The sequence below is a fragment of the Calypte anna genome, chromosome 2 (assembly GCF_003957555.1).
Source record: "Calypte anna isolate BGI_N300 chromosome 2, bCalAnn1_v1.p, whole genome shotgun sequence".
Taxonomy (NCBI): domain Eukaryota; kingdom Metazoa; phylum Chordata; class Aves; order Apodiformes; family Trochilidae; genus Calypte; species Calypte anna.
The window spans coordinates 43,683,158-43,704,466 of NC_044245.1; the positions used below are offsets into that span (position 1 = coordinate 43,683,158).

The 21,309-nt window shown below is 36.5% G+C and overlaps 1 protein-coding gene across 1 annotated transcript in view; it reads right to left on the reverse strand.

Moving 5' to 3' along the window:
* The window catches only part of CNTNAP2 (contactin associated protein like 2), an 816,026-nt gene that overhangs the window by 310,349 nt on the left and 484,368 nt on the right, over positions 1 to 21,309 (reverse strand). The window contains exon 9 of the mRNA XM_030444894.1: positions 8,315 to 8,464. Within this exon, the coding sequence (XP_030300754.1) occupies positions 8,315 to 8,464 (150 nt within the window). The remainder of the gene's footprint in view (positions 1 to 8,314; positions 8,465 to 21,309) is intronic.

Consider the following 21,309-nt stretch of genomic DNA (forward strand, 5'->3'; position numbering starts at 1 on the left):
CCTCTACTCTCAGAAGATGCCATGTGGGGGGGGTCTAATGAGAACTAATGAAACACATGTAATGAGACATGAGACACATGAGAACTTTGCCCAGTTCTGGAACTCCCAATACAAGAAGGACATGGACCTATTGGAGTGAATCCAGAGATGGGGGACATGAGAATAGTCGAAAGGCTGTATAAACTCTCATTTGAAGACAGGCTGAGAAATCTGTGCTTGTTCAACCTGAAAGAGAGAAGATTTTACAGAAACCTTACATTGACTTTCCAGTAACCTGAAGAACCTCCAGGAAAGCTGGGGAGGGACTTTTTACAAGGACATGTAGTGATAGGACATGGAGTAATGGCTTCAAACTGAAAGAGGACAGATTAAGGTTAGGCATTAGGAAGAAATTCTTTAGTGTGAGATTGGTGAGACACTGGGACAGGTGGCCCAGGAAGCTGTGGGTGGAAATGTTCAAAGCCAGGTTGTATGGGGCTTTGAGCAACCTGGTCTAGTGGGAGGTGTTCCTGCCCATGGCAGGGGAGTTGGATCTAGATGATCTTTAAGGTCCCTTCCAACCCTAGCCATTCTATGAATCTATGTTTTATTGGTTGTGAAATAATAATCCTGAAATATGGAAGTATATTCCTTTTCCTCTCTCTTTATAAAACTGGTATTTTGGAGACAGAAGCAACTACCAAGAAATTATAAACCAGATAATATTATATTCTTATTTAGTTAAAAAAAATAACATTCCCTCAGTTAAAAAATTATTTTCCCTGCCTATTAGTACCACGAAAAGTAATACTATTTTATGCTTACTTAAAATTATTTCATTCTTGAACACAGTACCATTTTTATATTGTTAGATCTTTTATTAGTACAAATGAATCTATAATCTCTGAAAATTAACTGCTTGTCAAAAATATACTAATAAGCAGGAAGATTCAGACATATTAATCCTTCAAGGGTATTTATTTCAATGCATCTATAAAGCATATCCCTGGATGTGCCATCTTTATCCCTAGTTCATAACATGATTAATTTGTAATAACGTTGGTATCAATAACAATATCTGAAAATTTTATTTGCATTTTGTCATTCTCTTATAAATCTAAAATGATTCACCAATGCCCTTTAAAGAAGCCTTGCAATAAGCCTCTCAGATTGTAATTTATTAAAATGAAACCCTAAGAAATTTATCAGAATACACAAATATAAAAAATGTTTTCCTCAGGAAAAAAATTCAGCACATATTCATAAAGGAGATGATACAATTCCTGAATTTACTTATTATAACAAGCTATTTCTGAATTTCGTTAGTGAAATTAGTAAAATAATTAGTTCTGAAGTCACTGAGGATCTCCATGGCACTTTTGCAGTAGAATTTTGTTTAATCTTATTTTAGGAACTTCCCATTATTTTACTATCTTTTGAAACTGTTGCATACATTAGATAAAGAGAAGCACAGAATTGTCACATTTGGAAAAGACCTTTAAGATCACCAAGTCCAATCTCTTATCCACCTAAAAGTCTACCCTGGGAGAAATAAAGGTAGTTATTTTGAGAGGGTTCAGTACATCCCAGTATGAGACCCCTATCAAGCTGTTTATTATTTGGTGTACTGCTCAGTTACATATAAAATAAGATTAAAAGTGATATTTGGGGGTGACTAATTAAAACATATATTGGAACAACTTTACATTTGGTTCTATTTGCATTATTTTCATTTTAAATTTCCTTGAATATTCAAGATCTATTTTTTTATTACTACAAATCATTATTAGAGGATTTTTTTAAGCTCCAATAGCTGTACATGTTCAGAAAGTGCTTTATGTACATTTGTCTTTTTTTTTTATTTTATTTTTGAGGTGTTGTGAAAGTAATTCAAAGTGTTAAAAAGAAGGAAAAGTTTTCATGAAGAAACACACTGTTTCAAGTATAAGTTGTGTCTGTTAGATTTGTAAAGGCATTTAAAATTGTATGTCCTTGTTTTGGGAGGCTTATATGGTTTCCAGACACCACAAATTTGTAATTGCATGTAGATTTATACTTCTTCCTTAGTGATCATTACTGCCATCTAGAGAATACTTCTTTTGCTATAGATTAAAGCAAGATCTTTCTTGCGTGAACACATAATAATCACACGCACTGTTATGATGCAACACTACTTAGCTTGTTCTTATTGATAAATAACACTTTGCTTACTGAGGGATTTTCAGCCATTGTGTATTACTAGTCACAGTGTCTAATCTCACTTGGATTGCTGGACAAGATAAAATGGTAAGCATTCAGTTCTCAGTCCAGTAGCAGAAAGTCTGCAAAATAGCTTCTCAAAATCATTGAAGTTACACATACACTTGGTATCAGGGGCAATGATCTAAAAGAGGCTAAGAGTATCTTTTATTGCCATGGCAACAGATCTAGTTTCACTTTTCTCCATTTTACAATACAAACTTGACAGAGACCATCATCCCTCAGAAGTGTCCTATTTCTTCTCTTCCTTCATAAACACAGGATTTTTTAACAGCTCTATGGTTAGTATATATATGCTAGTGAAAAAGAAAAAATAAAAGAAAATGGACAGAGGCCATCCAATGAATAAATTGAATGCCTGTGTCTTTTATAAGATTGCATTACCTATCTAGCAGTCTGCTGGTTAATGCTCAGCTCCCTCCTAAAGAGATCATCAACATTAAATATTCAGTACTGCATTCTGTACTCCATTCAGGACTACGCTTGGACACTGACAAGGTAATTTAATCTCCTTAAACTGGGAAATAAGACAGTTGCCATAAGCATTTCATGCTGGAGATTTCTGCATCCCCAACTTGTTACTTCCCACTACAAAGTGTTAGAGCAATACTTTGATGATAAGAGGCTTTTACCATTCTGTTTCAGCTTCGTAGTTCGGTTTTGTCAATTTAAGCAGATAAATCAGCTTTAAGCCACTGACTGTGAGATTCAATAAAGTTCTTCCTTTTGAAAGATAAAAGCCCTTAAAATCTCTTTCATGATTTACAAAAGCACCACTAATAAGAGTTCCTGTTAGTGGTAGATGGCCACTTTAATATGATGGAATTTGTTAACTTTAGTGAAAAGCAATAATAACCTGGGACTGAAGGCAAATAAGGATTTAATTGACTGGGCGTCACAGACACAAAGAGTTACCTGGGGTTTGCTTAGATAGTAGAAGCACCAGACAGTAATTAAAAATTTAATTATAGCTCCAGCCAGGTTTCATATATGAAACAGTATTTGCAATCAGTGCAGAGTACCTTTCTCAGCTCAGACTCTGTGAGGCAGGCAGGCCTCTTATCTGAATAACTGTATTTTTACTCTACCTGCCACTTTCACAAACACCATATTTTGGTGAGTTCTGAAACATACTCTCATTTTCTTTTTTTTTTTCATGATGCATTTATGACTCATGAAAATAGATTTCCAAAGTTATTAATATATCTATTATATAGATGGGTCAACTTCCTGAAGCATGAGAGTTGGTGTTCTGACGACCTCCCGAATCCATGGTAGATGGATTCTTGTTTTGTGTTGTTTACAATATTTCTAGGTACTTATTTTCATACTTAAAGCATTGAAAAGCAATTGAAAATTTGGGTTACATTTTGAGGAGAGGGAATAGGAGAAGGGGTAGATGAGCCAAATTCTATTATTTTAAAGAGGAAAATCATAGATACTTTAACATCTATGGAAAATCCACTGACAAACACCTGTAAAGTTGCTCCCCCAGATTTGAAAAGCCTCTTAAAGCAGTATAATCTTTTGATGGCACCAAGAATTTATCTTTTTTGTTGTTGAACTGAGGCTGTGAGCAATAAGCACATTCAGGCACCTAGAGCCAGAGCCAGGAAATCCTCAGAAAAAAAGGTTGATAGAAGCACTATTCCAGTACAATTAGCATCCTCCACTATTTAGAAGTATCACTATTTTCAAACATTGGGGAAGACTATGTGATTGTTTTCCACAGCAACACACTCACACAAACAAATCTGCAATTTGTAATTCCATCAAAGAGTACATTCAGTGCTTGTAGAAATACCTGACCTTCCCCTCCTGCAGGCATTTTTTTCTGCTACTGGTACCAAGGACTTTGTAATTTGACCTACTAAAGCATCAGCAAGACGTACATATAGGATATATCTGTCACTTTTTGAGTGACTTTTGAGTAACTCCAAAAGTTCTCTTCAGGGTCTTCACCAAAGTTTCTCTTCATTAGAAATGTTAAGAATTTTCACAAGCCCTTTGGAGTCAAGAACCACACTATATAGGGAATTTCCTCTATTTTTAAGTTAATTTGTTATAACATTCAGAGACTTGATAAAATCTGCTTCCTGCTTAGACTCAGGAAAAAATTTAATTACTGTATTTAGTGAAGAAGGAAAAAATCATATACACACAGAATTAGAGAACCTAGGATTCCATTAGCTCAATTAACTCCTTCCCATGCCCATGCACATTTACTCCAGTAGGTATTCTTCATCACACTGTCTGCCTCCTTGGTTTTAAATGCCAGTAAGAGACAAGAAAACATATTGGAGGATTTATTGTTCTTTACCTACTGCACACAGAAATTTGCTTTACTTCTTGCATGAAAATAAAGCAGTTCCTTCATATTTATTTATTTTTTTGAGAAACTTCTAGATGCATAAACTGTGGCTAACATCTTCAGCTTAAGAAGAGATTCATGTTGTATAACAAAGAGAGCACATCTCAAAACTTCATTTATTTTTCACCAGGCAGACATTTCTCATATCTAATAGGCTTTTGCTCAAAAGCTGAGGTAATTCCAGCAAGACTCACGCTGTCATATATCCACTCCTGAACTCACATTATCATGCATTTGATCTTTTATTAGCTTGCACAAAGTATCAGCTTTCTGGCTGCACTTGTTTTTCTTCAGAAGATCAATCTATCTCCAGCATTTCTGCTTGTACTCTTTCATATAACATGTTGGTAGACTGATGTATTATAACATCAATAACAATACTACTGATATTACTGAACATAAAACACAGAATGCTACCATTATTTCATGTGGTCTTATTTTTCTGAATTATCTCAATGAAATAGGCAATATTTTAAACATTACCAAAAAACCACATAAAACAGTTAAGTTAACGGGCAATGTTGACTGACTCCCTTCAGTTCTGTCAGTTGTATAAAAGAACAACTGCAAGAAACACAATAAAAGAAACACAGCATTCAGCTGTGTTTCACTGTTCATCGTGGAAGAGACCAGACAAGATAATAAAGAACTTGAATCATGTATTAAATAGCAGAGAGAGGATTAGGTGCCTAAAATTTCCCTTTTCTTTCTTTTCTTATTTCTCTCTTCTTATTTCTCTCTTCTTTTTTCTGTTCTCTTTTTTCCTTCTTCTTTTTTCTTTTTACTTACTCCATAACCACTTCCTTGCTTCGCTCAGGTTTACACATTCTGCATGCCTGCACACTCAACTACCAACTCACAGACATTCTAGATTTAATAATCTAAAGCATGAGGTTTACTGAAAACTATAACCATTGTAATTCTTTTATTTCCAGTTCTTGAGTTTATTAATATTTCTGTAGTGTAGGACTGACCTGGGAGGATCCCTGAAGATAAATGCTCAAGATACCTATATATATATATATATATGCTGAGTTTTTAAAATTTGCTTTATGTTCTCCCCATGGATTTATATTTCTGTGTGCAGTAGATCTAAGATTATGAAGAGAAAGATAGAAAATCACAGTGAAAGTATTGTTTCCACAAGAAATGCAAATTTGACTATCCTGTCTTGTGGTCATACAGGCAAAATAAAGAAGTGGCCACTAAAACCAAAGCCCTGTCACATGCAAAAAGTTATCAACATGCATGCAGTAATGCAAATACAGAACAACATCATTGATACTTACTGAGATGTGAGAAGTCTCAGGATTGAGAGAACTGAAGTCAGCAACAAGTTCTGTTTTCTTTATTAGGTGACACATAATCTTGTGAAGTTGCCATTGTTTGGGTCTTGCTCATTTGTCAAGTAACATCTAATAATGCAACTTCAGTTTTGCTGAACACATTTGAATTTGAGCTACAAAAAAAGTCTCATTCTTGCTTTCTATCTGATAATACTTGAAGTTATGGTAGTCTTTTGAAATCCCAAAGACACAACCTAAGATTTCTTACCATTACTACAACAGCTCTTAATGACGAACTCACACAATTATAATAATGGATAATTTGATTAAAAATGTAGGTACACTACCCAAAGGTTTTGGTTACAGTTGACAGGTTTTAAGAAAGGAAGATTCACACATGGAAGAGCCCAGTACATGTGAACAGAGAAAGGTATTTTCCTCTTTTTCTTGACTTCCTCCTCCCTCCTCCTTCTACCACCTCCAACACTACAGGATTTTAGACCAGCACAACTTTTAGAAACAAAATTATTTTTCTCCATGAAAAAGATTCAGTACAGAGTGTGTTTTGTACAGTCATACAGAAACAATGACTTTCTATGTGCCTTAGACTGGTGTCTCTAGGAAAATTACTGCATAATCCATTTGTCTTTGCTTGTCAGAAAAAGCAGCACACAGTGGATTGACAGATGCTCGCCAGACACCTTTGTTCTCCATGAAGATTTGTTACTCGTACTGAAAAAATCCCCCATCCATAAGCCAGTGAAAAGGACAGTGAAAGTAGATATAATAAGAAAGAAATTGTGGAATACAAACAAGTCAAAATTAGGTCTCTAATCAAGTTATTTCCTCTGTGCACTAGGCAGCTAATAGTTGGTTTGATACAAACTTAAGATGTCTCACAAGAAGACCCTTATCTCCAACAGTGCAAATGAGGTTAATGGACTCATTTTCACTCTGTAATTCACTTTCTCTGTTCTTCTTTTGTTTTATACAGATAATTGGAAATGACAAAGAAACATCATTTTCCAGAGCTTAGAAGGGAAAGGAAGCTGATTTCTTTCCAGAAACCCAAATTCATGAAAAGAAAAAGAAGGAAAATAAAACTAGTGGGGATAGAAGAATAGTTATACAGAAGGGTATTAAGCAATTAGCATCCACCCTCCCACATACAACAGCACACAGTCACACAATCTACAGAAACACCTCATTTTAACATATCTTTCCCTAACTTTAGGCTTGAATAAAACATCACTCTCTGCCCTTTGGGAGTACCTTAGTATTGCTGGTAGACAGCACAGAAGAGGCACCAAAAAAGAAACAAAACAAAACAAAACAAAACCCAACCACCGCCTGAAAAAGACTATAGCAGTACTACATGTGATTTATTCTGACAGAGAAAAAATGAATCTTCCTATGATTTACTCTTAAGCCTTTGCAAAAATAAAAAAGTTACTTCTATAGGCAGAAGGCACAAAAGGTTCCTTCTAATGATTTCCACTTCTCCTTTATGCAAACAATGCTATAAATATGGCAAAAATCTGGGCTTGGTGGTCAGTACAAGCATTTCAATTATGAGTAAGTAAACCAGAGCACATTTATGGAACTAGCTTTGATGGAAACTGGGAGAGTGTAAGTCAGGTTAAGGTTCTCTAAAAGAGAACACACGTGGGACATTTCTTAAAAGTAACTTACATTTCTTCCTTGTCTCATGTTTGAGGTCACTCAGAATTCTGCTTGTATAAATATTGCAGGTCACTGCTGAATTGGATGTTTTTGAAAAAGTTTGGCTAGCAGCATAAAAAGTAATAATCATGCTTGAGTTAAAATAACCTTAATGAACTTAACCTATAAAACAGTAGTGTATAAAAATATTCTGTTATTCTAAATAGGCTTTTTAACATAGACATTTAAAATATCTATTTTAAAAATTCAACAGTTTTGATGGCCTCTGATTGGCCTTCTATTGCTGGCCTTGATTTTTATAAATGATAACATTGCAGACTAAAAGTAAGAGGAGAGTAACACCTATCCTGAACAATGACATGTTTCTGTCTTCAGGATTGTAAACCTGAAAAGGTAAGTTTTTCTCTCATCTCAATGCCATTTAATTAACCTACTAATGGGACGGTTGACCTTACAGGAAATGGTCTCTGAAACTTTCAGAGCAGATTTGGAAAATCATTCCAAGTTCAATTGACTCTTGTATAGCACTCAGGGTCTCTTTTCCAAGGATGAAGAAACCATAAAAAGATTCTTGAAAGAAAAACAAGTTAGCTTTTTGGTGAGTAGCACCTTGCCATTTTAGCTATATTACAATCTATATAAGTGAACTGCATTCTAAGCTCCATATCACTCATTATTTAAATTAAAGGATGACAGAACTTTAAGCAGATGTTTGTTTTGATACATTTTTTTTTACCTCCAAAGAAATATTCCACTCCAGTTTTAACTTGTAGAGGGCTGTTTGTTCGAACAGCTGAAGCTTCATCGCCATCAATGGTGAGGACAGCAAAATTTTCCTTAGCTAGGAATCGGACTTCGTGCCACTGCCCATCACTGAGACCAGAGCCTATAAAAAACAGAAAACATTGGAACATTTTACTTGTATTTCTTATCTTTAAGTGGTTTGTGTGTCTCTCTTCCATGCTCATTATGTAGGGTTTAATGAAGGCCATAGAAGAAAGAAAATAATGTAAGTTTAATAACACGTAATTTCTACTAAAGTAGCATTTACCAAAAAATATTATTATTTCATAAATACACATCTTGGAACTACAGAAGTGTTCATGCTGCCAGCAATAATGTCTCTAACTTCAGATGTTATCACTCACTTTTCCCATCAAAAGGCCATACTCGACATTTCACTAATAAAGAATATATCTTAATTTAATCTATGATCAGGTACAAAAGGAAAAAAACCCTGATTAATCCATTCAGCTATAGTCAGCAAAAAGCCTAAAGGATGCATTATGCTTGGGATTACTGCCTTCATCAAAAGCTAAGTATTTCAAAAAAAGGGAATAAATAGGAGGGGGAAAGGCTCACATGGAAGGTGAGTTCACAGCTAATTCACAGAACATGAAGGCATCACAGAGGCACTGCAAACCAGCAAATGTCTGCCAAACCTGCAGTCTTAGTGGAACACCATACATTCAATACTGACACTAGTGAAACAGTCAGATCTATACATTTATTTAGGTGTTTTTTAAAGCCCTATTTACATACTTCTGACTGTATCCAGCATCTGAAAGGAAGCCAGTTTGTCTGGCACCTTAAGGTGCCATTGCAGAACAGCAAAACATTTACTACCTTGTTCTGGTCATTACCTTCAGGCAGGTTATGTTTGGTCAGCAAGTTAAGTATAGGTTTACAGAATGGTTTGGGTCTGAAGGGACTTTAGAGATCATCTAATTCCAGCCCCCTTCTATGGGCAGGGACACCTTCCCCTAGACCAAGTTGCTCAAGGCACCATCCAACTTGGATTCAAACACTTTCATAGACAGATGAGAGACCAGGTGGAGAAACCCCCTTAGGCTGCTCCAAAGGGAGCCAGTGCCAAGTCACCTTTTCAAACCTCCCCCCACCCAAATTCTCATTAGCATTTCAAAAGGGATTGCTGGAAAGGAAGGAGACAGATAGTGTCTGCATATGGCCTAGGGTCTGGTAGAGATAAGGACTGAAAAGCAAAGTTGGCAGAGGTGTGCTCTAGTTGTTCAATCTGGTATGTCTCAACCACACTTACTAAGTGGCCTAAAATATGAGTGGCTGCATTGGTGGACTTGGGGATTCTAATGAACATCAACTCTGGATACCTCTGGACCTCTGACTTTCTCAAACTCCTTCATTCCTTTCTTTCTTGCTTGCTTTCTTACTCTTTCCTCTCCTGTCTCTTTCTCTCTCTTTTCCTTGTATCGTTTCCTTTTCTCTCTTGCAACATATTTGCCATAACTTCATGGGGCTGTATCACTTTGCTTGTATTAATTGTCAAATTAAACTTTATGCTTTCACCTGACTCTTGGGGGCTGGGCTTTTTTCTTGCAGATCCACAAATTTTAAGTTACTTCCAACCATAACATTTGGCATAGTTGGCAGGATAAGAACCTGTAGACCATAACAACAGGGTATCTGCAACTTCTCTGGGCAGTAGAGGGAAGTAGCAGAAGTACAGGCAGTGCAGAATGAGCAAACACTCCAATATAAGTAAATTCTAAAATATAGTAGCACTTAAAAATGATATTTTCTCCACCTAGATAAAGGTCCTAGGACACCTTAGAAAAATGAAATTTGCCAAAATAAACTACAACACTATGTAATAAGATGTTTCTAAAATTAAGTGGGATGCACAATATCAGCAGAAGTATAATGGAACATAAAGTCTCCAAATATTCAAGAAAATGTTATGTTCCATGAACAAGGAATAACATTAACGGCAAACAGAAATACCCAGACATTTAATGAATATTTTTCTCTCCCTCTACCATATGTTTAACATAGAAGATTAAGTCCTGAAATAATATGGAGTGCTATACCTTGGAATATTTTTGGAATATTCATCGTTGTAAACAGAAGTGGCAGAAGCCTCTTAAAAAACATACCAGTAAGAAATGTTTTTACCAAAACTTGTTTGACCTAGTATAAGAATAATAGAAATAACTTATATACTAAACATTAGGAAAGTTTTCTACCTGCTTTTGCACTCCTTTTTCATTACACAACAAAGAAGAAACAGAAAAAACACATAATTAAAGCCCAGACAAAATTAATTTCTACTGATAATAAACTCAGAAAGGAAAATTAGCTACATCTTCTAAAAGAATTACAAACCAAAAGCTACAGTGTGATATTTTCTAACTGCAGTTTATGAAAATATACCCATAATCCCAACTTTCCAGCTTGAGATGACCTGTCATTTAAAAAAAATCTATATCAATTTTTAACAAGGTATTCAGTATTACCTTAAACTGAGTAATAAAGATTAGAGACTTCTGGACAAAATTTAACCTAGCCTATTACAACATGAAGGAAAAAACAGTGGCATGGGCCTGTTTGTCTGGAAGTCCAGAAGGAGGTATGTCTAAAGGACTCTCTGGAAAGGGGAATAATACAGAAATCAAGAAACAAGAGGATATTAGCAAGAAAGTGTCAGCCTAGCTTGCACCACCACTCACATTACATCAAAAGATAAGGTTTTGCATTTTTGGAGATTGCACCTAGAGATTTGTCGTCACACCTCCACTGGGTTTTTCCAAACATGCTCACCTCCCATGAGCATCTCTAATGTCACTGGTTGTCTGTATCCTGGGATGAATTTGCAGCGCCTTCTGATCCACTTATATGACAAATGTCTCTCTAGCTTTCATAGTGGTAATGTTCAAAGCCATGGCTGTTTGTGCTTTGATAATTTTTTTTTTGAGATCATTCAGCAAACAGACAAAACCTTCTAGCTAATTTAAACAGAATTAGATATAAACATAAACAAAAAAATTACATGGTGCAGGTGTTCTGGTGCTGACAGAGGGGTCTGTGGTCACTGTGAGATGAGGCAGGTGCTGCCCCAAGCTGGACTCTGGAGCAGGTTCCAGCCAGCTCCAGTGGCCCCTCCACAGGGCACAGCCCAGCCCTCAGTCATGGATGGGCACCTTGTGGAAAAGGCAACCGAGAAAGGGAAGAAGCTGCCTGGCCATGAGAGGTGAGAAGGAAAGTGTGAGAAATAGCCCTGTGAGCCCCGAGGAGAGAGCAGGAGGAGAAGGATGAGGGAGCACGAGAGGGCCCAGGAGCAGGTGAGTATCAGACAGGAGCTGGTGTGGACTGACCCTGTGCTGCTCCAAGTAGGAGATGGAGCAGCTGAGAGTGAGTAATTAAGTTGACCTTGGGTAAAGGAAGAGGAAAGGCCTTGTTTTAATAATGAACTTTTTTTTCAATGCCTGTTTCTGTTTTAATTGGTAATAAATTAAATTAATTTCCCACAAGTCAAGTCTGTTTTGTTTGCAACCATAACTGGTACATGATCTTCCATCTTTTAATTAATTTCATGAGCTGACATTCTAAGATTTATTCTCTCCCCTTGTTCTTTTCAGGAGGAGTACAAGAGAGCGGCTGGGTAGGTGCCTGCCCCTTGATCAAGGCTGACCCATCAGAACTGATGGAGCTTAAGACAGACAATTCTGGCATGAAGCTAACAGATCACTGCTTTTCAGCTAATAAACCTTAGTCTGCCATCCTTACCTATTAAAGTTATTCTTTCTTAAAAGAATTAAGAGATAGTAGCAATGAGAAAAATGTTTTAGATTTAATTTTGCACAAAATGCAAAATATTTGTTATTTTATTCTGTATTATTTACTGCATAATTTGGTCTGCTCTGTATACATTAAATAAATTAGTATCATAAGACCCATGTTCTTGCATGACATTTTAAGCAACACTAAAACCAGGACTGGAATCATGTATACCAGCTAAAAAGACAATCTCACACATCAGACTATACCTCTAGTTATTGCTACATGATTTATTCACTGCTTAATCTTTATCAGAGCATTCAGCTTCCTCTCTTATGAAGCACGAAATGTAAAAAAAGATAAATTAGCTCAGCTTTTATAACCAGTTTGTGAACTGGAGTCCCTCCACATATTTTTATGGGGGTGCAGAACTATTTGTCGAACTCAATATGTATTTCTACACATCTTGGAAAGTCCCAAAACATTCTTAAAGCATAGAACAGGTGATGCTGTCCGATGAATTAACAAGTGAAAATGGTGTGCACTATGCTAGCCTAAGAAGTGCACTGTTCCTTCTAGCCAGTATGTATAGTATGCTCTCCCACTGTGCACTGAAGGGGCAACACCCAAATCTCAATTAGCTGAAAAACCAAGCATTGCAATGATGCAAGGCAAGAAGCAGCTGGAGGAAAGGTGGATCAGCAAAGCAGTTGGATCTGCTCAGCAGACCAAGTTGAAATCAGGGTATGAGGAGAGCTGCAGATTTCAAGCAAAGACAAATTCCATGCGTTATGTCTATGTGCACAGCATTTAGCAAAATATGCCAAGGGGGGCACACTGCTGTCTGTCAGCTGCTTGCTAGAGGAACAAATGGAAAAGCGGCGGTATTTTGCCTGTATTAAAAATACTTGCCCCTACAAGTTGGCATTGTTCATGTCATACAGATCATACGGTTTCTGCTATATGCAGTCTTATGTTTACTGACTATAAAATGACCAGGAGTTAAGGCTGTCTTTTGCTTAGCTACATATATCTGCATGGAGCTTTGCAGTATGACAGTAAATTCCATCTGCTCTACTCAAAAATCCAAGTGCAATTTTAGGTTTGCTTAAAAAGCTTTTTAATTCTACATTTTTTCTGTGGAGTTGACTTAAGAATGCTACTGAGGATTCCATGCTAGCACTCAGCTAATATTCACCACTGTCTACAGATCTGTGCTTCCCTGTGGTGTACTTAGGAGCACCATTTAACTCTGCCTTTATTTTTGTCTGCTTTTTAGTTGTGTTTTAATGGCAGTAGTGTCAACTCTACTTTCTTAATGTTGTTGGGATACGTGGTATATTCACCCATAGGAGATAACTTTGTACATATGCATGACCTATTGCTATTGTAATATTTTATTACAAGCCTTATGTATATTGAGGAATTCTTTCTGCTTGGACTTCAAAGATATCAAGCATAACTGAGATCTTTCTGTAAAACAAGATACAACATTAAGAGTAAAATGTGGCTCCTTCTGTTAAAAGAACTTCAGCTGGAATATCCCAGATTCTCAATGATGATTTCTCATTATCTTTATTCTGTCTCATCTGAGCTGATACATATGTATTTATTTGGATTCTTTTTTTTCATACTGCTACCACCACAAATTCCCTGCTGGGTTCTGGAAAAGCTGGTTTCATATGAAAATTGCATATACTAATTAAATACATTTTGCTTATCTAGAATTCAGATTTATTCGTTTTAAAAGTAGGACTTTAGGTAGGCACTTTGTTTGAAAAAGAAGAAATATTTCTTTTGCAGATTAATTAATACTTAAATAGTCCAAGAGTTTAATATTTAATGCAGAACTTAGGTGACATCCACTCAAGTTATGTTTTGAAGAAAACTGTATTAGCAAAAATCTTCTACAGTTAATCTTATGCTGTCAAACCTTTCTGTAAAAGGTACTGACCTATGCAGTGGCTATTAATGAGTGCTAGATTACACAGGTTGCTGAAATAAATGGACACAATGCTTCTGAAGTGAATAGCATAACATTTGCTACACAGCAAAGAACCTGATAATATTTTGATATATGACTGTAACCCAAAATTCAGTGAAAATGTTTAAGAATGGATAGAATAGAATATCATTATCATTCCATGAAGCACTGAAGCAGTATAAAGCCATGCAGCTGCATACAGCACTTTCATTTCTGCTGCTGTAGTGAATATTTTATATTGCAATTTTGTAAATTCTTACTGTGAAACTCTCAATTTTCAGGATGGGAAGACTGCAGAGCAGAACAGGGAGCAGATCCATGAATAAGCCTCAGAGGTGCTTGAAACAAGGAGACTTCTCTGGGTATTCAGACACTGTGGATTCCATGTTATCCTGGAACTCATACAGCCAATAAAAGTTTCTCTACCAATGACAAGATCTTCCCTGTCTAAAGCCAAAGGCAGAGGGAAAGAATTGTTTGTAGTATCTGCTTCCACTTCAGCCTGTTAGCACCATGTTTCATCTGAGGATGGTGTTGAAGTTCCTAATCTTGCCTGATCACTGGTAAATTCAGTATAAATTTGCAGTATGTTCCTGACCACAAGAAAAGAAGCCAGAATATGTTTGAAACACTCAGCTGTGTTTAAATAGACAGCAATATATGTCATTATTAGTCCACCAGTAAAAAAAAAAAAAATCACTAGGATGTAATTACATGATCTGTGCTTTTCTGTGTTTAGCTAATAATTATTTTGAAAAACAAACCCACAGCTTTTCCTTTGGTAGTATTTTAGTTTATGTAATAAGCTATCTAACTGTATAATCTTTTTTAGGACTTATGATTTAGGAAAGTCCTTTTCATGCTTAATTTTATTTATTTTTCAGCAATCTAGATGATCAGTAAGCTAAGACAGTAGCAAATCCAGTCCTTGAAGGGATTTCAATGATGGAAAACCCCATTCTTCAACAAACCCAAAGCAATGACAACCTATTTTGTCCTTATGCTTAAGCTGAGTTCATTTTCAAGGTGTGTAGTTGGAAACATGACAAAAAATTGCCCATTAGTGATTATTTATTTGTACTGAGTTTTCTCTGCAAGGTAATGCTAGAAGAAAAAGATGAACATTTAGCTTTAATTATACCTCTAGCCTTGCATATGTAGGATGTATTTTTTTAAATGAAACAAAAAAATAGGTAGTTTTCCTATTTCCACAATTAACACTGTTGTGCAATACACTGGAAATAGAGCAATTATGTACAACCCCAATGCTGCAGACTCTATAACATTCAAAGCTGTCCTTGTAACAGGCTTGACTACTGGTGATTTCAATGAAATGGAAGATAAACTTAGAAAGTAATGGTCAGGTTTATAATGATTTTTTTGTTCTGTCTCTTAATGAATAATAAATGGAGTGAAAGATCATTTGCACTTGGATGACAGAAAAAATACAGTTCACCCCCACCCCAGTGGCACAGGGGGACAGGGAGTGGAGTTTATGATCTGTTCTTCACACATTGTTTTCTGCTGCTCCTTCCTCCTCAGGGAGAAGGATTCCTTACAGTCTCCCCTGACTCCAACGTGGGGTCTTTCCCACGAGGTACAGTCCTTCAGGAGCAAACTGGTCCAGAGCAGTGCTAAGACAATGCCCACTGCTCTCCACTTATCTACCCATCCAGTCATGCAATCATAGAGGGCTATCAGATTGGTCAAGCATGATTTCCCCATGCTGAATGTATGTTGACTACTCCTGATAACCTCTTACTCCAGATACTTAGAAAGGACATCTTTCCAGGGATGGAGGTGAGGCTGACTGGCCTGTAGTTTCCTGTGTCCTTCTTCTTGCCCTTTTTGAAGAGTAGAGTGACACTGGTTTTCTTCCAGTCCTTAACCACTTTCCTGTTCTCCATAACCTTTCAAAGATGATGCTGAGCAATAGCATCTACCAGCTCCCTCAGCACTCATGGGTACATCAGGGCCCATTAATTTGTGGTGTACAGTACACCTAAATGATCTCCAACCCAATCTTCCTTGACCAAAGGAAAATCTTTAAATCCTTGAGATAAGCTTCCTAGTGATGGTCCTGAATTAACAAGAATATTTTTATCATGCTTTAGTAGATCACTCAAGGAGATAAAAGCCATGGCTATCTTAAGTGTTCTGCCAAACTGGACCATAAATATGTCTCAGGCATCCAAACATGTCTTTCTAGCAGTCATCAATTCATGACTGAGAGCTTGAAGTGTACAATGGGGGAAGAGGTGACTGAGCTTTATCACCTTACTTGGGCTACATGAAAATAACTTTCATTTGGCAATACTTTTAAATCAGCATCTGCAACACTTCATTTGGGTCCAAAGGAGGGCAACTAGGCTGGTGAAGGGACTCGAGCACAGACCCTATGAGGAGAGGCTGAGGGAGCTGGGGCTGTTCAGCCTGAAGAAGAGGCGGCTCAGGGGAGACCCCATCGCTCTCTACAACTCCCTGAAAGGAGGGTGTAGCTGGGGGGGGTTGGTCTCTTTTGCCAGACGACTTTCAACAAGACAAGAGGGCATGGTCTTAAGTTGTGCCAGGGGAAGTTTAGGTTAGATATTAGAAAGAATTTCTTTATGGAGAGGGTGATCAAGCATTGGAATGGGCTGCCCAGGAAGTAGTGGATTCTCCATCCCTGGAGATATTTAAGAAGAGACTGGATGTGGCACTCAGTGCCATGGTCTAGTAACTGTAGCAGTAGTGGATCAAGGGTGGGACTTGATCTCTGAGGTCCCTTCCAACCCAGCCAATTCTATGATTCTATGATTATGCTCCTATTTAAAAGATATACAAAGCTCCAGGAACATGACTTTCCTGAAAGGAAATTCACATAGCAGCTCTTTGCATGTCTCAATCCTATTATACAAAAATCCTTTTCATCACTTGATCTTCATTTGTACAAATGCACCACATAAATACAGAAACATTGCATTTTTCTTCTAAACACAATATAACACTTTTACAAGGAATCTGAACCTCTGGCACTGTTACAAAGGCATTAACTGTAGAAAAAGCAAACCCACTGCTCCCCACCACAAAAAAAAAAAGCAAAAAACTACATGGGACATTATCTGGCAAATACCAATTGTTCTTTCTTCATTATTTATTCTTCATTAAACTCATGCTACATTAAGTTATTTAATTTTTAAACTTGGAATACTCCACTGTCAGAAGCAAACAGTGACCTATAGGAAGACATTTTCTTCAAATGAAACCATGCTGTGGTTGAGACCCTTCCTGTTAGTGACACCTTGAGGATGACTTTACCTTGCTTTAGACCAGTTCTTTAGCCACACACAAAAGCAGTGACCTCCACCCAGAAGACGATAGTTTTGTGCATGAACCAGGTATCTACAGAGATGGAGGTAGAGGTTTACATGTAATCTACATTTAGTTTTTAGTTTGTTACTTGAGTGTGTGTATAATGCAAATCTCACAATCATCTCACATAGTGGACCTTGGTTCATCTTAGTATCAGTCTCAAAGCCTGAGGATTGTTCATATGAAACTAAGTCCAAATTTGCAAGCTCCAGTCTCAAGTGTGCACAGATTTTCAGGTCTCAGCAGGAACTATTCTGCTCTGCAGATCCACTCCTGTTATACTGTGTGGCTTGCTACAGTAGACATAGCCAGGTCTAGAAGGTTGAAAGCATTTCATAGAGACCTTGATTTGAAAGGAAAGCATCCTATTCTCTTCTGTTGAAAGCCTTCAGAAAAAAAAGTGATAAAACACTGCTCTGCCATAGCACTCTGTGGGATATGAGACCTACTGCAGGGAAGAAGTTCAGGTGGCATCTCCCTAGTGCACCATTTGCATGTATTTGCTGACACAGATTAATTTTGCATTTTTGTTAAGAGGGAGTATGTTCTTTGAAACTAGAAAGAAAGTTTTAAAAAAATATATAGAATAAAGTACTTAATGAACCAGAGTAAAGTATTAATAAAAGTATCTACTTAATAAACTATTTTTAAAATCATACAGTATGTTTTCTTTCTTAAAGGGAACAATAGCAGTTATACATAAAGAAAATGAAAATAAAATATGCTCTGTCTCAAAGGGAACCCCGATAAAAATATTTGGACTTTAGGCAATGGTTTTCTAAGAAAATCATAAAACTGATAAAACTGTAATTAAAACACTAGCACTCCAGTACTGCTTTGTATTTGACTGAATATTGCCTTTCACAGACTCCTCTGGGACAATGCAAGTTATATCTTGTGAAGAATACATGTACTCTGACTCTGTCCATGAACTCTCTATGTTTTAAAAGCATATTTCATATATTAATTTAGGAGGAAGTATCTAATGAAAGCAGCCTTTCAGTGTAGTATAAAAGAAGTTCTAAGAAGAAAAGAAATTTGAAAATGTCTTCAGCTCCTCTGCTTCCCTGACAGTTCAATAGGACAGCATTTCCTCTCATCTGCACCTTTCACTAGAGATTGTCAAAGAGGAATGTGTAGTTCAAATGACAAATCCTTACACCTTTGAAAAGGTATCAAATTATCTGTTCTTCAAGTACATTACCTTGTTTTGCTGCTCCTCACCACAACATTCCATGAACCCTGAATCAGCAAAGTTTCCTCAGGCAGAAAATTACTTGAGCCCACATCTGGGCAGGGGAAAGGCACTTCTTTCAAATACAGCCACACAGAAGAGGATTGTTCTTCACAGCAGTGAAATCAAAGCTGAGCAGGACTACAATGCTGGGTGCTAGAAGTGCTACCATTAAAATCCAGACTGAATCCACTGGCTGTAATGGGTGAGAGCCAGGAATAGAACTACCCTGTCAATATGACTGGTGCAACACTGGGAAAACTGGCACAGGAGAAATACAGTGATAGGTACCTCAAATGTGTGTCATACCTCTATTTGCTAACTAGGGATTTGAAATTGTGATATTATAAATACAATTTTGAAATCATGTGCCTCAAAAGTAATCTTAAAAGATTTCTTAAAGATCCACACAAATATGTCTCCAGAAACTACAGGGAATCCAGTTGGTGTTAGTACCACTGAAGAGGTAATTGCCACAGTGATCTAAGTAAAACACTTTTACTGAAATCCTGAATCCATGGGCAAATGTATCAGCTGAGAATTTAGGCTGCCATATAAAGCCCCCTACATTTTCAGGGAGCTGACTTAGATGAGTTTTAAGATCATTGACACCTGTGAATCTGTGATAATTAAAATTGTAGTGGAAAGGTAGTAGCTTTTACCAGTTAACTATACCCTACTTTATTTCATAATAAAAGAATTCACTCCCAACTCTCTTTATATATACTATACCCACTTATAATTACTGAATCTGTTCTGACAGTAAGGGAATTATCCTGTATTAAAATAATACCTCTTGAGTACTGAAGAATTGTTTAACCAAAGTTGTTTAGAATTGTTTAACCAAACTGCCCATTCTTTTGCTTTTTAACTTTGACCTTTGCTCAGTATTTGCCTCCCCCTAGTAAAAGTCCCCTGCATTTTTATAATCCCTTTGAAATTTTATTCCCAGCAAAATGCCCTTAAAACCTCGTGTAATGGGAAAAGGCATGATGGGACAAGAACATTTACAAACAACGAAGACATAGGTAGGAAAATTATAAGTACTGCTTTGCTGTCTTGAATATAAAATTACTGGGTTCTTTCCTTTCAAGTTCCTATTTTGTCACTTTGTGGTCATCACAACTCTGGCTTAGAGGATTATCCTCTAATCATTAATTTCACATGCTCACCTCAACATAATCATTGTCATCCTCCAAAGCAACATACTAACATCACTTCCTTACTACAAAAAAGTATACATACAAGCCATTTTGAAGAGATTTTCCTATGCATACACGTAAAGCAAAGATACCTATGGCAAGAGAGTATTTTCTGCTTTTTTTTATTTATAGATAGTAAATTTGGCTTCTGGTATACTTAGAGTATTTTGTTAGAGAGAATAAAGATAGTTCTAATAGTTCATCAGTTTATTACAGTAAAGTGGAGTACTTACACACATTTCACAAGTTTTTTTAAGTGCTTTAACAACTATACAGTTACATTAGCACTTTATCACTTTTTACTTCATAAGTATCTTTATGTGTAGTGATTTTTTTTTTCCTTCTTCTAATAGGAAAGAAATGAAACAAATTAGCCAAGGAAAAAAAATAAGGGAAGATGACAGAAATTTTGTTAAATCTGGCAAGGATTTATAGGTTTTTTTTAAAACGTTTGTCAGAAATCATCATCTTATACTTAACAATAAAGTGGCACTTTGGTAATTATCAATAATTGAGGTATTTCTTCCAAACGTTATTTTCTATCCACTCACCTTTTAATAATTTCATTTTGGTTTAGATCACAAGTGAAATCACAATGGAAAACAGAGAAATGGAAAATCTGCTAGATTTTTCTTCTTTCCTGCAGCATTTATTAGGAGTTAGTACTGCAAAGATGTATTTTTATGGTCAGACAATTTCACCTCACTCCTCACTGTAAAATTTATTTTTGATAGGATCTTGAACTAAGCTGCTAGAAGGATTTTTCACTGCAGATTTTCGGTTGCATTTTATGCATTAGGTGGACTGGCAAACGCATAATTTGTAATTATAGGACCCACAGCCAATAAATCATGAAAACATATTATCTTTGTATCATACTTTACCTGGGTTAACAACATTCTGATGCATTGTAGAGGCTGTCACTTGTATTTTACGAAGATAAATCATTGAACGATGCAACTCATAAGCTGAATTGTAATAAATCATTTAGTTCCCTTAAAGGCCTTGTGACATTGTGAGTTAGACATGGCTAAGCACAACTTTTTCATTGTAAGAGGAATACACACAGGTGCTGCCAACTGTACCCATGCTGGTGGCCTGGGGATTGGTGTGGGACTCTTGGGACTTACTGTCATTCAGAGCATCAATAATTTTTTTAAGGGATTTGGGATCTGCTGGCAAACCCCTCCTCTCCCTGAAATTCACAGCAACAAGATGATCTATTTAAAAAAGAAACCTATTTATTTTACAGTCTGAGCCTTCATTTAAAGCATTTAGAGCATCTTGGAGCTATCTGCTGCTCTTGAAATGACAGCGTGGCAAGAAATACCTGTTTGTGAAATGATATAACTTTTAAAAAATAGCATTCTGTAGAATTGTCAGTTGGTGTTGTAGTGACAAATCAGAAAAAAAAAACCCTAAAAAAC